The sequence below is a fragment of the Macaca mulatta genome, chromosome 15 (assembly GCF_049350105.2).
Source record: "Macaca mulatta isolate MMU2019108-1 chromosome 15, T2T-MMU8v2.0, whole genome shotgun sequence".
NCBI classification, from domain to species: Eukaryota; Metazoa; Chordata; class Mammalia; order Primates; family Cercopithecidae; genus Macaca; species Macaca mulatta.
The window spans coordinates 17679687-17696415 of NC_133420.1; the positions used below are offsets into that span (position 1 = coordinate 17679687).

The window sequence follows — 16729 nt, forward strand, 5'->3', positions numbered from 1 at the left end:
AAATTTGAGGTCTAATGGGAATTTTTTTTTACATATTCATAACGAAATGATACATGATGAAACTATCAGCGGCTGAAGAGTTAATAGGGTATTTGTGCTGGACGGGCTCAGGGAACAGATGGAATGCATGTAGGTGGGAAAGCTATTATTTAAACAGAGGAGGGCTACTGTGTATTGGAAGGGGGTGGATTTTTGAGGGTAGCTGGGTACTTAACATTTTGGGGCTAGACTAATATATTTACTAGTGGACACAGGAAGAAGCAGACGCCAAGGCATATGGTCAGGAAGGGAGTTAACAGGCCACCAACAAAGAGGAAGAATGTGGCAGCTGAAATCAACTGAGGGTAGATGAAAAGAGGATAAAATGGCACCAAGAGATCCAAAAGCCGTAAGAAACTCAAAAAACCTCAGTAATAAGGAAATGCATTTGGAAATACTGATATTGTTACCTTCATTTGGGAAGTGTTCACGTGTGAATAGGGAAGAAAATAAAGGAAGCAATTGTGAATTACCTTAGGCTTTCACCAGATGAGTATGAGTAAAATGTGTGAAGTGAAATTCAGGTTAAGCCTTCAAGTCACATAGGCAGGAAACCAATAAAGAAGATTGACGTGAAAAGAAGCCGATACTAAATGTTCCCAGCAAGCAGAAAGTGGAACAACTGCTTCAGCGTTCCTCTTTGGGTGACGTTTGAATGTTTCTATGTGTTTCTTTTCTTCCTTTCTTTCTCTCTTTTTCTTTCTCTCTTTCTGTTTCATTCTTTTTTTTTTTTTTTTTTTTTGAGAGGGAGTCTCACTTGTCGCCCCGGCTAGAGTGCAGTGGTGTGATCTCAGCTCACTGCAGCCTCTCGGGTTCAAGCGATTCTCCTGCCTCAGCCTCCTGAGTAGCTGGGACTACAGGTGCCTGCCACCACACCCAGCTAATTTTTGTATTTTTAGTAGAGACAGGGTTTCGTCATGTTAGCCAGGATGGTCTCAATCTCTTGACCTCGTCATCCACCCGCCTCAGCCTCCCAAAGTGCTGGGATTACAGGCGTGAGCCACCGCGCCCAGCCTCTTTCATTCTTTCTTCCCTTTCTTTCTCGCTTTTCTTCCTTTCTGTCTGTCTGTCTTTTCCTTGTCTTTCTGATTTTCTTTCTTTCACGATTAGGTCTTAATTTTCTTGTTTTTGTTTGTTTGGTGTTTTGTTTTTTGAAACAGAGTCTTGCTCTGTTGCCCAGGCTGGAGTGCAGTGGCACAGTTATAGCTCACTGCAAACTCAACCTCCTGAGCTCAATCCTCCCACCTCAGGCTCCCGAGTAGCTGAGACCACAGGCACACATCACCACACCTGACTAATTTATTTTTTATTATTATTTTTTGACACAGGGTCTCGCTCTGTTGCCCGGGCTGGAGTGCAGTGGTAGTGATCATAGCTCACTGCAGCCTCAGCCTCCCAGGCTCAAGCAATCCTCCTGCCTCAGCCTCCTGAGTAGCTGGGACTACAGGCACATACCACCATGCCCAGCTAATTTTTGTATTTTTTTGTGGAGAGAGGCATCTCACCATGTTGCCCAGGCTGGTCTCGATTTCCTGGGCTCAAGCAATCTGCCTACCCGGGCCTCCCGTAGAGCTGGGATTACAGGTGTGATCTACCACACCTGGCCAGGTCTTAATTTACTATAACATTGGTTCAGTAAAACAAAACAAAAACAAGCAAACAAGCAGTTGCCCTGGTTATGTTGGAAAACAGCCCATTTCCTGTTGTGTTTTTGGCTCAATGCAGTGAGTTTGCCAGGTCACTTAAAGACCAAAAACCCTATCTTCATCTGGCAGGAGGTAGTTTTTTGCCTTGTGTGGACCTCAAATTGTGTTAGAGATTCACGAGATTGTATTTATCAAAATAGTACCACAGTGCTATATGAATCTAAGGTGATATTAACAACATAACCTCTAGTACTTCTGGATGACTTTAGAGTTTATAGACATTCCTGTTTGAACTTGAAAATCGATTCTGCAACTAATCAACAATCGTTGCCCCTTTTTTAGGTATGTGATTAATCAGAATATGAATTAGAGAAAAATAAAATTGCAAATTATTCATTTTTGAGGAGAAAAGCAATGCAGTAAAACATAAAATAGCACCCCTCAAAAAACATAAAAAGCAAAAAGAAGGTGCCATACTTATTGCCTCTTTAGCATATATACTAAATATAAACATGGTAGAGAGCTTTAGAAAGGTCTCCTTAGGTCAGTGGTTCATATGCCTTTTTAGTTCATGAACGCCATTGAGAATTGGGTTTAAAAATTTGTGGATTTGCCAGCCAGGCGCCGTGGTTCATGCCTATAGTCCCAGCACTTTGGGAGGCTGAGGCAGGTGGATTGCTTGAGTCGAGGAGTTCAAGACCAGCCTGGGCAATGTGGTAAGACCTCATCTCTACAAAAAAATAAAAAATTAGCCTAGCATGGTGGTGCATGCCTGTAGTCCCAGCTACTTGAGAGGCTGAGGTAAGAGTGCCACTGCACTCCAGCCTGGGTGACAGAGGGAGACCCTGTCTCAAAAAAAGAAAAAAAAATTGTGGATTTCTCATCGCCTCCTCAAAAAAATATATATACATGTGTATATGAGCAGAGGTTCCCACAAGGGTCCTCCAGGTAATGTGAATTGCCCAAGTGCAGACAATATAGAATGGTGTGTCAAACTAGAAGGCACACACCACATTAAGACAATAGGGAATGGTGGATTTTTATACAAACTAGGATGCACATTGCTTACCTGAAGTAAATTCAATTCAGAACATTAAAAAATAGCACCTGCTGAATACATTTGAGGTAAGTCTGGCCCTTAGGCATCCCAGTGTGCAGTTCTAGGCGTTTATTGATTGCACCCAGGCTTTTATTTATGATGTATAAACGTGGGAGTATTCTTGTTTTTGCCCTAAGGCCCGACAGCAAGCTCAAATACGTCACCAAATGGCAGAGGACAGCAAAGCAGATTACTCATCCATTCTCCAGAAATTCAACCATGAGCAGCATGAATATTACCATACTCACATCCCCAACATCTTCCAGGTAAATCCTGAACATCTCTCAGATTTCATGTTTTATGCTTTGCTTTCCTTAGAAACATGATACTTCTGAATCATGATTGCTGGGTTTGTATTCTGAGTCTTTATATGTAATTCCAAATTTCCACTAATTTTTTTTTTTTTTTTTTTTTTTTGAGACAGAGGCTTGCTTTGTCACCCAGGCTGGAGTGCAATGGAGCAGTCTTGGCTCACTGCAACCTCTGCCTCCTAGATTCAAGTGACTCTCCTGCCTCAGCCTCCTGAGTAGCTGGGGCTACAGGCAAGCACCACTGCGCCCAGCTAATTTTTGTATTTTTAGTGGAGACGGGGTTTCACCATGTTGGCCAGGCTGGTCTCAAAGTCCTGACTTCGGGTGATCTGCCTACTTCGGCCTCTCAAAGTGCTTGGGATTACAGACCTGAGCCACTGCACCCGGCCCTTTTTTTTTTTTTTTTTTTTTGAGACAGTCTCACTCTGTTGCCCAGGCTGGAGTGCAGTGCACAATCACGACCCACTGCAGCTTTGAACTCCTGGGCTCAAGGGATCCTTCAACTTCAGCCTCCTAAGTAGATGGAACTATAGGCATGCACCACCGTGCCCTGCTAATTTTTAAATTTTTGTAGAGATAGGGTCTTGCTGTGTTGCCCAGGATGGCCTCAAATTCCTGGACTCAAGCAATGCATGATAAATCATTTTTTAAGGCATCTAGATCAAGCATTGACTAGCAATATGAATGAAATATAATCATCTCAAGATTAATCAGTAAACTTTGCAAACTTTCATAGTTTGCACCTGCAGCCAATTATTTGTCAGTCTTTTTTCTTTTTTCTTCTTTTGAGACGGGGTCTCGCACTGTCGCCCAGGCTGGAATGCAGTGGCACAGTCTCAGCTCACTGCAACATTCGCCTCCCGGGTTCCAGCGATTCTCCTGCCTCAGCCTCCAGAGTAGCTGGGATTACAGGCACCTGCCACCATACCCAGCTACTTTTTTTGTATTTTTAGTAGAGACAGGGTTTCACCATGTTGGCCAGTCTGGTCGCGAACTCCTGACCTCAGGTGATCTGCCCGCCTTGGCCTCCCAAAGTGCTGGGATTACAGGCATGAGCCACCACGCCTATTTGTCAGTCTTAAACTATGATTCTCTCATTAATACTCTCTTTGCTAAAGGGATGATTATGGTTATAAAAATGCCAACTTAACTATAGAAGTCAAAGCAGCATTCACAGAGTTGTAGGATTTGAACAAACGACAGTTCTTTCTTTTGGATTGTTTTCTTTTGCTCATGTTAGGTTGTCAAAAATGGTATGAGAAAAGATAGACATATGTTCTTCCATTTTACAGATCTTTTGCAACTTTGAGTCCAATTGTAGAAAAAAATAATAAATATTTGCTTCTTGGTGTCTACACACACAGCAAACAAGTCCTTCTAAATTATAGTTGGAAGGTACACCAATCTGTATTGGGTTGAGACAGTTAAGTAAATACTGTGCTTTTGGTAAAAGGTAAAGTGGTAGATTAAAGATGGAGAAAATGTTTGAGGTAGATTACAAATAGTGTTAATAATAAAACTATTGGCCAGGTGTGGTGGCTCAAGCCTGTAATCCCAACACTTTGGAGGCCTAGGTGGGTTGATACCTGAGGTAAGGAGTTGGAGACCAGCCTGGCCAACATGTCAAAACCCCGTCTCTACTAAAAATACAAAAAATTAGCCAGGTGTGGTGGTGGGGACCTGTAATCCCAGCTACTCGGGAGGCTGAGGCAGGAGAATGGTGTGAACACAGGAGGCAGAGGTTGCAGTGAGCCAAGATTGTGCCGCTGCACTCCAGCCTGGGCGACAAGAGCAAAACTCCGTCTCAAAAAAACAAAAAGAAAAACAAACAAAAAAAAACTATTGAGTTTGGCATTCTTACTAAAATTAGAATGGAATTGTGCAAAGCATATATTTGGGCAGCTTAACATGTCTAGCAATTTATAAAATAAGTGTACAGCTGGGTAATATGGAGGCTCCATATACTTATGGCCGCTCTAACTCTAACCCATTTTTTCCTTAGAGAACTTGTTAGAGGTAACAATGCTGCCGAAAAACAGCTTCATTTAATAATAATGGACCAAACTTATTTTATACAAAATCTAATGTTGCAGAAAATCCAAGAGATGGAGGAAAGGAGGATTGTGAGAATTGGAGAGTCCATGAAGACATATGCAGAGGTTGATCGGCAGGTGATCCCAATCATTGGGAAGTGCCTGGATGGAATAGTAAAAGCAGCCGAATCAATTGATCAGAAAAATGTAAGTATTGCCATTTGGGCTTCATTGATAATTATTTGCAGATCCATTATCCATTATTTTCCCCGCCCCCTTTCCATATGACCTCATGTAATCATCCCATGGTGGGTAGTTGCTTTCAGTGGTCACACGGGCTCTGTGTCTTGGATTTAGCCGCATAATTCCTTTTTTGGAAAACACATTTAAGTGGTAAATTGTCCGAGACAAGACAGAATTGAATTGAAATATTTCCTGGAAAAAGGTAAAGGCTTTGTTTCCTCTAAGACAGAGTTTCTTTCTCTTTGTCTTTTTTTTTTTCTTTTTGAGATGGAGTCTCGCTCTGTTGCCCAGGCTGGAGTGCAGTGGCGTGATCTCAGCTCACTGCAACCTCCACCTCCTGGGTTCAAGCGATTCTTCTGCCTCAGCCTCCTGAGTAACTGGGACTACAAGTGTGTGCCACCACTCCCGGACAGTTTTTTGTATTTTTAGTAGAGACAGGGTTTCACCATATTGGCCAGGCTGATATCGAACTCCTGACCTCAGGTGATACACCTGCCTCAGCCTCCCAAAGTGTTGGGATTACAAGTGTGAACCACTGCACTCGGCCAAAACAGGGTTTCTTCAGGCACTTTTGACATTATCTTACGCCAGATCATTTTTCTTGCTGGAGGCATTTCAGGATGTTTAGCAGCATCTCTGGCCTCTACCCAGCAGAGGCCAGTAGCACTCCCTGAGTTGTGACAATCAAAATGTCTCCACACATTGCCACATGTCTCCTGGGAGGGCAAAATCTTCTCTGGTTGAGAATACTGCTTCAGGGCAGTGTTATCCATCTGAATTCCTAGAGACCTATTTCTCTCAATAAAAATATCAACTAGAACACCAGCAGAGGCTTTTACTGTTAATTTGAAGACACAAATATTTAACATAAAAGTTATGCTGCTGGCCGGACACGGTGGCTCACATTGTGACTCCCAGCACTTTGGGAGGCCGAGGAGGGTGGATCATTTGATGCCAGGAGTTCAAGACCATCCTGGCCAACATGGCGAAACCCCATCTCTACTAAAAATACAAAAATTAGCTGGGTGTGGTGGTGCATCCCTGTAGTCCCAGCTACTTGGGAGGCTGAGGCACGAGAATTGCTGGAATTCTGGAGGCAGGGGTTGCAGTGAGCCAAGATCACATCACTGCACTCCAGCCTGAGTGACAGAGTGAAACTCTGTCTCAAAAACAAATAACCAAAAAAAATCAGAAAACAATAGTTCTAAATTCTAAAAGCTCAAATGAAAAGTTCAAATGATGGCTTCTGAGAAGAATGAAAAAAGCTGGCCAGCTGTGGTGACTCACGCCTGTAATCCCAGCACTTTGGGAAGCCGAGGCGGGCGGATCACCTGAGGTCAAGAATTTGAGACCAACCTGGCCAACATGGCGAAACCCTATCTCTACTAAAAATACAAAACTTAGCTGAGCGTGGTGGCGCACACCTGTAATCCCAGCTACTCGGGAGGCTGAGGCAGGAGAATCGCTACTCGGGAGGCTGAGGCAGGGAGACGGAGGTTGCAGTAAGGCGAGATGACACCACTGCACTCCAGCCTGGGTGACAGAGTGAGACTCTGTCTCAAAAAAAAAAAAAAAAAAAAGCTACTAGGAAAAAAGTTATTATCAATCAGTACAATTTTGTTAGTTATCATCTGTATGAGGTCATCATAATTCATTGTTTTAAAAGTGTTCGCATGCTTCTGAATGTATTTATATGCTTGTGGGTATAATTTCAGGATTCACAGCTGGTAATAGAAGCTTATAAATCAGGGTTTGAGCCTCCTGGAGACATTGAATTTGAGGATTACACTCAGCCAATGAAGCGCACTGTGTCAGATAACAGCCTTTCAAATTCCAGAGGAGAAGGCAAACCAGACCTCAAATTTGGTGGCAAATCCAAAGGAAAGTTATGGCCATTCATCAAAAAAAATAAGGTACTGATGGTTGGCGCGTGAAACAAGTTTTCTAAGGCGTGGAGATTTTGACTTGATCTTTTAGTCTTAGAAAAGCTAAGACCTTAAACCTGTAGTTTCAGAATGCAAAAGAAAAAGCTAGTGTGCTACTTTATGTTGAGACAGTATTTCTTTTTGGTGGTGGTATCTTTGCCATGGCCCTGTGTCTTATTTCAGATGCATTATCCTCGTACCGTGACACCCACACTAACAGAGTACTGACCTCTCCACCATTTCGCCTCATGCCTTTCCCTCCTTCCTCTCCTAGACTGCTGGTTACCTTGGCTGGGAGAGAGGATGTAGTGCAAAATTCCTGTAACACTTTATCCACACATCTACTGGAAATTGTTACCATGTCAATAACTTGGTTTTGAATTCATGTTAACATGTGTATCCATGAACATTTTCATTTTCTTCATAGTGTGACACATAGGTGCATGGCAGCATTAACCTGGGGACGTAGAATATGATCAAGGCAACATTACTGCTTTAACTTCAGAATGACTTCCTATTTATTAATTTGAACAGACTGCTGTTTCCACAACCTTAGCCTTGAAGGTCTTTCATTTTCTCCCATCAAGCTATGTCAGTTTAGGTGATGTAGAAATATTTACCCTCTGGCTTAAGCTGGTTTAGAATAACTAACTAGAGCTGTAGTTTGCATGGGAAAGTCTGCACGAGCTTCTTGTCAGGTATTTCTTGCTCTTCCGTCGCATTACTTACTAAACCTCCCAACTCTCATCATATTCTTCATTTAACCACCTCCTACATGTTTTCTTTTGGACCATGGCCTAAAATTTAATTGTTTGTGTTTTACTTGCGTTGGATTTCAAATATTATTTGATGCTTATTTTTGTTTTGTGTCTTCTTGTTTCTGATTTTTACTCTGTCACGGCTCCATCTCTTACATGTAGCTTATGTCCCTTTTAACATCCCCCCATCAGCCTCCCCCTCCCCCTCCTGCCTCTGCCTCACCCTCTGCTGTTCCCAACGGCCCCCAGTCTCCCAAGCAGCAAAAGGAACCCCTCTCCCACCGCTTCAACGAGTTCATGACCTCCAAACCCAAAATCCACTGCTTCAGGAGCCTAAAGCGTGGGGTAAGTTCTGCTCCGGAATCCTGTCTCTCTGGCGTGCTTTTGTTGCATGTTTGGTTCTGCATAACTAATTTTGTTTGTGAATGAATCCATTGTGTTTTCCCATAACATATAAAAAAGTTTAAAAAAAAAAAAAAAAAAAACCATTATAGCTAGAAAGAAAAGCCAGAAAGAGGAAAGAGGAGGAAAGAAAGAAGGAAGCAGGATGGTTGGAAGAAAGGAGAAACAGGCAGCCCAGAGTTCTTTCTGTTTGTTTCTTTTTTTTTTTTAATTATTATTTATTTATTTATTTATTTATTTATTTTTGAGACAGAATCTCGCTCTGTCACCAGACTGGAGTGCAGTGGCATGATCTCGGCTCACTGCAACCTCCACCTTGCAGGTTTAAGCGATTCTGCTGCCTCAGCCTCCCGATTAGCTGGGATTACAGGCATACGCCACCACGCCCAGCTAATTTTTGTATTTTTAGTAGAGACGGCATTTCACCATGTTGGCCAGGATGGTCACGATCTCTTGACCTTGTGATCCGCCCGCCTCGGCCTTCCAACGTATTGGGATTACAGGTGTGAGCCACTGCGCTCAGCCTTTTTTCTGTTTGTTTCTGGTACATTTTGGAAGGACTTTACCCCGCTTCCTCTTTAAAGCATCCAAGTCATGCATTTTTTACCTTTATTTTACCAAAAAAAGAAACTTAGATTTCATTTATGAAACTAGTGACCTGAGGCTGGGCGTGATGGCTCACACCTATAATCCTAGCACTTTGGGAAGCCAAAGCAGGAGGATTGCTTGAGCTCAGGAGTTCAAAACCAGCTTGGACAACATGGTGAGACCCCCATCTCTTAAAAATATATATATATAAAAATAAATAGGATAAGCGCAGTGTCTCATGCCTGTAATCCTAGCACTTTGGGAGGCCGAGGCAGGAAGATCACTTGAGCTCAGGAGTTCAAGACCAGCCAGGACAACATAGTCAGACCCCATCTCTAAAAAAAAAAAAAGTAAATAAATAATGAAAACATAAAACTAGCAACCTATGAGATGAGGAATTGGAAGTGACTGTGTAAGTCAGAAAATATTGGCTTAATAATTACTGAAGCAATGTGAGTGTAATGAAGATACTTGCCTGAGCTATGCCTCAGGGTTGAAAGGTGGAGAGTCATAAGTCACAGTGGTTTCATTCGCTATTTTAGTGAGATTATAAGATGTTGATAAAATATCTGTTGATTGGAAGAGGCCTGATGCAGGATTTCTCTTTAAAGGATGAAACAATAAAAGCAGCTGACACTCACTGAGCGCTTACTGCGTACAAAGCTCTGTTCTGTGTGCCCATTTACTTTTTTCCAGCCACCCTATGCAGCCCAGGTAGTACTCATATTTCCTTATTTCACTGCTAAGGAAATTGAGGTATAAAAAGTTGAAGGTGGGAAGATACAGAGTCGGATTTAGATCCGGGGAGTCTGATTAGAGTCTGAGATTCTGTGACATCCACATTCAGGGAGAAACTACTATGTTGACTCATAAGTGGATGTTATTAAGATTGAAGTTCGCTGTCCTCATTAAGATTGATGTGCTTACATCCCAGAGATAATGGAATTGATGCAGCCATCCAATGTAGATACAAGTTTCGTTTATAGAGAAAGATTGGCATAAAGCGATGTGTAGATTCCCAAATAATTCTCAACGGCCAGTCTAGTCTAAGCCTTCCCCAAATATCTTTTATAATGAATATAAGAGTAAACAGATCTTTAGACCAGGCCCGGTGGCCCTCTCCTGTAATCCCAGCAGCGTTAACATATCCAGTAAGGTTTGCTCCTTTTTTTCTGAACTCCTGCCCTGTGGGAGTTGCAATATAGTTGTAGTGGAATGCTTTATTGTACAAACGTAAGTTTTACTTTTCCATTCTGGACTCTCCAGTCAACTGACAGTTGGGTTACTTCTTTCCAAATAGTACCTGGTAGTGCCCCAAAGCCAGAGGTGGATACCAGCCTTTCTTGAGTGCCACCTGACACATTGGCATGGGAAAAGATTCTAAACTACAGCTAATTAACTAGAGAAGAGATGTCCTTCTTAAACTTGGAATTAACAGCTGGTTACCAGGAAAAGAATAACAGTAGTCATTGTTAACCTGATAATCATATTTCCACAAAAACTACACTGTATAAAAAAGAGGCCTGGTGCAGTAGCTCATGCTTGTAATCCCAGCACTTTGGGAGGCCAAGGCAGGCGGATCACCTGAGGTCAGGAGTTCAAGACCAGCCTGACCAACATGGTGAAACCCTGTCTCTACTAAAAATACAAAAATTAGCCGGACATGTTAACGTCCGGCTAATTACAGGCGGGCACCTGTAATCTCAGCTACTCGGGAGACTGAGGCAGGAGACTCGGTTCAACCTGGGAAGCGGAGGTTGCAGTGAACTGAGATGGCGCCATTGCACTCCAGCCTGGGCAACAGAGCAAGACTCCGTCTCAAGAAAAAAACAAAAATAATAGCCAGGCCTGGTGGCATGTGCCTGTAGTCCTAGCTACTTGGGAAGCTGAGATGGGAGAATTGCTGGAGCCCAGGAGGCAAAGGTTGCAGTAAACCGACATATACCACTGCACTCTAGCCCAGGCAACAGAGTTAGACCCTTTCTCCAAAAATAAAATAAAATAAAATAATGTAAATACATAATTGATAGCAAGGTTATTATCAATACTTTTTAAAAATAGGGGACGAGGCCGGGCGCGGTGGCTCACACCTGTAATCCCTGCACTTTGGGAGGCCGAGGCGGGCGGATCACGAGGTCAGGAGATCGAGACCATCCTGGCTAACACGGTGAAACCCCGTCTCTACTAAAATACAAAAAATTAGCCGGGCGCGGTGGTGGGCGCCTGTAGTCCCAGCTACTCGGGAGGCTGAGGCAGGAGAATGGCGCGATCCTGGGAGGCGGAGCTTGCAGTGAGCCGAGATGGTGCCACTGCACTCCAGCCTGGGCGACAGAGTGAAGACTCCGCCTCAAAAAAAAAAAAAAAAAAAAAATAGGGGACGAAACAATATTTCCTTATATGCAGAGTTCCTTTAATATGAGATTCTCGGATTTATAGTTGGTAGAATTATCTTGCTTTAGTGCTATCTATCATATCGGGTTAAGAATTAGAAATGTAATTTCCTAAAGATGTGAAGGCAGAGTACACATTGGTTGGTGGAAGGCAGAGTACAGCTTCAAAAGTGGATGACGGATTGAGCTGAGCTGTATAATTAGGACTTGAGAAATCTGCAGCTTCTTGGCTCAACGATGCTGGCGTTTAGAACTCCACTCATTGTTAATCCAAGAATTTCCAAGACAAAGGTGTTTTTGCTAGACTGAAAGATTCATATGAACTGTCAGTTAACCCATCTCTGCCGCTTTACCAAGCACTCATGTGTTATATTTATATATTATCTCTGTATTTTTTTGGACTCTCATGATGAATATTCATGATTGTTTACCATTTGTTTATGTGTCTATTCCAGTTTTCTCTTAACATTACGCAGTCTGTTGGCCGAAAATGGTTTGTGAATCTGTGGTTCATGGTATTCTCTAAATATTTAGAAAAAGACCAAAGAATTCAGTAATCAATAAATGTAAGAAAAGGATGGTTAGAAAAAGATAGGCTGGGTGCTGTGGCGCACACCTGTAATGACAGCACTTTGGGAGGCCGAGGTGGGTGGATCACGAGGTCAGGAATTTGAGACCAGCCTGACCAACATGGTGAAACCCCATCTCTACTAAAAATACAAAACTTAGCTGGGCATGGTGATGCACACCTGTAATCCCAGCTACTTGGGAGGCTGAGGCAGGAGAATCGCTTGAACCCAGGAGGCAGAGGTTGCAGTGAGCCAAGATCGGGCCACTGCGCTCCAGCCTGGGTAACAGAGTGAGACTCCATCTAAAAATAAAAAAAATAATAAAAATAAAATTTTTTAAAAAAGAGTTAACACTTAAAACAGTGAAATGGGTATGGGAAACTGGTTCCTTTGATGATTTAAAGGAAAATCTCTGTTTTACCATAATCAGGGATATCAATTTTATTTCTTACTCCTCAAGCCTGTACTCAGCAAATCTTTGCTAAAAAAAATTTCCCAAATGATGAGTTTATTTTCCTGGGGTTAAACCATATACATATACCCACTAGAAGCAATTGTAAAGAAATACAGAGAAGAAAGGGCTGGGCGCGGTGGCTCAAGCCTGTAATCCCAGCACTTTGGGAGGCCAAGACGGGCGGATCACGAGGTCAGGAGATCGAGACCATCCTGGCTAACACGTGAAACCCCGTCTCTACTAAAAAATACAAAAAACTAGCCGGGCGAGGTGGCGGGCGCCTGTAGTCCCAGCTACACGGGAGGCTGAGGCAGGAGAATGGCGTGAACTCGGGGGGCGGAGCTTGCAGTGAGCTGAGATCCGGCCACTGCACTCCAGCCTGGGCGACAGAGCAAGACTCCATCTCGGAAAAAAAAAAAAAGAAATAGAGAAAAAGTTTTGCTTCCCTCACTTTTGGTCAATCTGTTCTTAGGGTCAGAATTAATGTTCCTTCCTGTAGGACATAGCAATGCAAAAAAAGAGGAAGCACAAGCTCAAAAAACAAATCTAAAGTTTGGAGAAATAGATTTCATTTTTAAACAGTCTCAACATGGAACTTGCATGGGACATCCATGGCAGGACTGACAGGTTCCATGACCAAAATGGTACAGCCCTTCCTACCTTCTCATTTATTCTGCTTTGTAACTTAACACTATTCTGCCAATGATAATTTAACTAGAAAAAGTTCCTGAGAGAATAACAAATCTGTGATTTTATTATGTCTTTTAATTGATCATGTTTTGCAGCTTTCAGATTCAGATGTCAATAATTTGTTTCTATTATCAGAGTATATAAATCCCATGCAAACATATCTCAGCATAACTGATTTTGTTTCCAAATCATTAAACAGGATAAAATGTTATTTGTTGTAAGCTGTTGACATTTGTAAGGGAATTTTGTTTCACTGAATATTTTTAAAGATGCCGCCAGAGCATTAACCATTATTTCATTTTTACGTAAGTTGAAGAAAAATGAAACTAGATAGTATGTTCTCAGTTTGCAATCTACAAAGGGGAATTTTATTGCTTAAATTAAGATTTCATTTTCTGGCCTGCGCAAGAGACTTCTATATCTAAAATATGGACATACGTTTTTCATATTTTAGAGTTCATTGTATGGAAAAATACCATCAAAGTTGACCAAAAAATTTTGAAAATCCTTACCAGTTGTTTGTCATATGTGAAAGTCTTATGATTACTTTAATTTTATTTATTTTATCTTGTTCTCTTGCTGGTTATTGGCAGACTCAGACTCAGTCTTTCTGTTTTCACAAAGAACTCATGAAGAGGACGATAGGGAAACCCACGTATGCCTTTGAGGCTAGGGACTATGTTGTAAGTTCACCTGTGATGGCCAGGTCATACAGTCATGGCACAGCCACTAACCCCATTCACAGCACCAAGACTGGGGACCCAGAGGCACTCTGTTATGCTTCCACACTACAAAATGAAATTCTTAATTGAGAGAACTGGACACCAGGAAAAAAAGAAAAAGAAAAAAGCCTAATTGTGTAAATTCAACCACAGGCAACTTTATCCGAAAAAGCTTGCATGAATAAAGGAAGCAAACTTTCTAATAACAGTGGTGAGCTGAGCTTGTTTTTTTGTTTTTCTCCTTTCATTCTAGTTCTGGTAAAAATCTTTAAAGGGACTGTGACTGCCGTCTGAGATATCATTGAGTATGACTTTACCGCAGAATTTCACGCATAAAAACACAGCTGCAGTGCGTGGTCACGGGAGAGTGGCGCTCTTACAGACGGCAGTGTAGCTCAGTCACCCATATCCATGTTTGTAACAAATGGATCCATAAGGGAGTTATGCCCTAAAGCTCGGAGAACAAACAAACAAATCAAGGAAGCGTGAGCGATTTCCTAGCACAGTAAAATGATTTTGCTTCTCTCTATGTATCTATATATTGATTTTTCACTGTCCCCTTTCTTTGTACTTGAGGTTAGTCCTGTGACTGTCCAATAACACATGGGCCCCGCCCGGGCTGCGTTCCCCATGTGTTATTGACGCTTGTGGCTCCCACGGCTCTTTAACTGTCGCCTGAAACTGACAGCTTTTTAATTCTTCAGGTGTCTAGCAATGCACTTAATGAAATCTACAAAATTATTATTTTAGCCAGTGATTTCGCTTTCTAATTTTAAGAGAAATTCTAATTGGCTGGCTTACAACTTAAGACTGAAAACCAGTATAGAATGATTAAAAAGAAATTCCACGTACTGTGATGGCACTTCTCGTATTAATAGATCATCCGTCACAAATAAAATGGAATTTGTCTGAGAATTTGGTATTTCTTATTCAATGGGGAATCTATGTTCAATCCTAACGACTCATTTTTACTATGAAGTGTTATAATCTTCCTCTATACAATATTTTGAGGTGAGAACTCTGTGGAATGCTTAAGAAAGAATATGTAACTTTGCATAATGAAAGTAGCTGAGTAGAGAGCAAATAGTGCATCTAGTTGAAATGTTAGTTCTTTGAATTAGCAATGTTTAGACAATAATGTGTGAGAAAATATCTGTATATGGTAGTGTGCCTTGTAGGAAAGATATTTGGAGTTTTCTGCTGTGCACCATAAGTCTTGTCTGTGCGTACGATGAATTCCAGTTGTGATCAGTAGATTTATGCTCAAGTTCACAGGTGGGCTGGAATCTCTGTAGACTGCCTATGTCAGACAGTCAGGAATGTGACTGTATGTACCATTTTCCCCCTGCCAAAGTTTATCTTTCTGTTTCTTTCCTGTAAAATCTCATGTTTCTATATAGTGACAATTTATTTAAAAGGTCATTTTTTATTTACAAAGAGGCGTCAACTTTGAATCAATCTCAAATTAAGAATTAGTTTTTTAGGCCGCGTGTGGTGGCTCACACCTGTAATCCCAGCACTTTGGAAGGCTGGGGTGGGTGGATCATTTGAGCTCAGGAGTTTGATATCAACCTGAGCAACATGGTGAAACCCCCACCTCTACCAAAAAATACAAAACGTAGCCAGACGTGGTGGCACGCACCTGTAGTGCCGCCTCCTGTATGTACCAGGAGACTGAGGTGCGAGGATCACTTGAGCCCTAGAGGTTGAGGCTTCAGTGAGCTGAGATTGTGCCACTGTACAACCTGCCCTGTCTCCAAAAACAAAACCAAAAATCAGCAAATTGATAAGTAAATACATACTTTAAAAAGAGCAGTCATGGCCGGGCACAGTGGCTCACCCCTGTAATCCCAGCGCTTTGGGAGGTGGGCGGATCACAAGTTCAGGAGTTCGAGACCAGCCTGACCAACAAGGGGAAACCCTGTCTCTACTAAAAATTCAAAAAATTAGCTGGGCTTGGTGGCAGTCACCTGTAATCCCAGCTACTCAGGAGGCTGAAGCAGGAAAATTGCTTGAACCTGGAAGGCAGAGGTGGCAGTGAGCCAAGATCACGCCACTGCACTCCAGCCTGGACGACAGTGCGAGACTCTGTCTCAAAAAAAAATAAAAAGATAAAAGAGCAGTCACAGTGGATAATTCTCCAAATGGGCTCAGAGTTTCACAGAAAGCCTCAGCAGACACCATCCACGGAGCGAGGGGTGACACCCACTTCTCTGGGGGAGAGAACGTTGTCCTCTAGCCTGGCTGCAAGAGTCTTTCCAGGTCCTGCTGGTAGTTTCTTAGAGCAACTGCTCGTCCGCTCTTTGTTACCAATTTACCCATTTCAGACTTTGCCTTCATGTCAATGTTTATATTTATTAGAGTTCCTTAATATTAAAATATTACTTTCCTGTCATGGAAGTCATTGGTGTTCAGACTTGTTTTAGTCTGTGTGAATCTTTCCATGGGAAATTTGGAGAACAAAAAGGTTGTGTGATTATATTTTTTCTTTTTCTTTTTTTTTTTTGAGATGGAGTTTCCCTCTCGTTGCCTAGGCTGGAGTGCAATGGTGCGATCTCGGCTCACCATAACCTCCGCCTCCCGGGTTCAAGCGATTCTCCTGCCTCAGCCTCCCAAGTAGCTTGGATTACAGGTGTGCACCACCACGCCCGGCTAATTTTGTATTTTTAGTAGAGATGGGGTTTCTCCACGTTGTTCAGGCTGGTCTCGAACTCCCGACCTCAGGTGATCCATCACCCTCGACCTCCCAAAGTGCTGGGATTACAGGCGTGAGCACCCAGCCCTGTATTTTTTCTTTGATAGTCATTATGTGTCACCAACTACAAGCTTCCTTTAGTTTACATCTAGGCTGAGGTGGCCA

The 16729-nt window shown here is 42.3% G+C and overlaps 1 protein-coding gene across 50 annotated transcripts in view; it reads left to right on the forward strand.

The window, feature by feature from the left end:
- The window catches only part of FNBP1 (formin binding protein 1), a 164718-nt gene that overhangs the window by 118946 nt on the left and 29043 nt on the right, over positions 1-16729 (forward strand). For 10 of the 50 annotated variants that reach the window (XR_013405451.1, XR_013405453.1, XM_077967745.1 and 7 more), the window contains exons 7-10: positions 2922-3050; positions 5189-5335; positions 7087-7284; positions 8217-8399. Coding sequence is in view for 48 of the 50 variants with exons in the window: in XM_077967745.1 (XP_077823871.1) it covers positions 2922-3050; positions 5189-5335; positions 7087-7284; positions 8217-8399 (657 nt within the window). In the remaining 2 variants the exon portion in view is untranslated. Of the gene's footprint in view, positions 1-2921; positions 3051-5188; positions 5336-7086; positions 7294-8216; positions 8400-13740; positions 13843-16729 lie in introns of all 50 variants that reach the window. The other 40 variants (XM_077967748.1, XM_015116571.3, XM_077967749.1 and 37 more) reach the window with 9 other exon arrangements.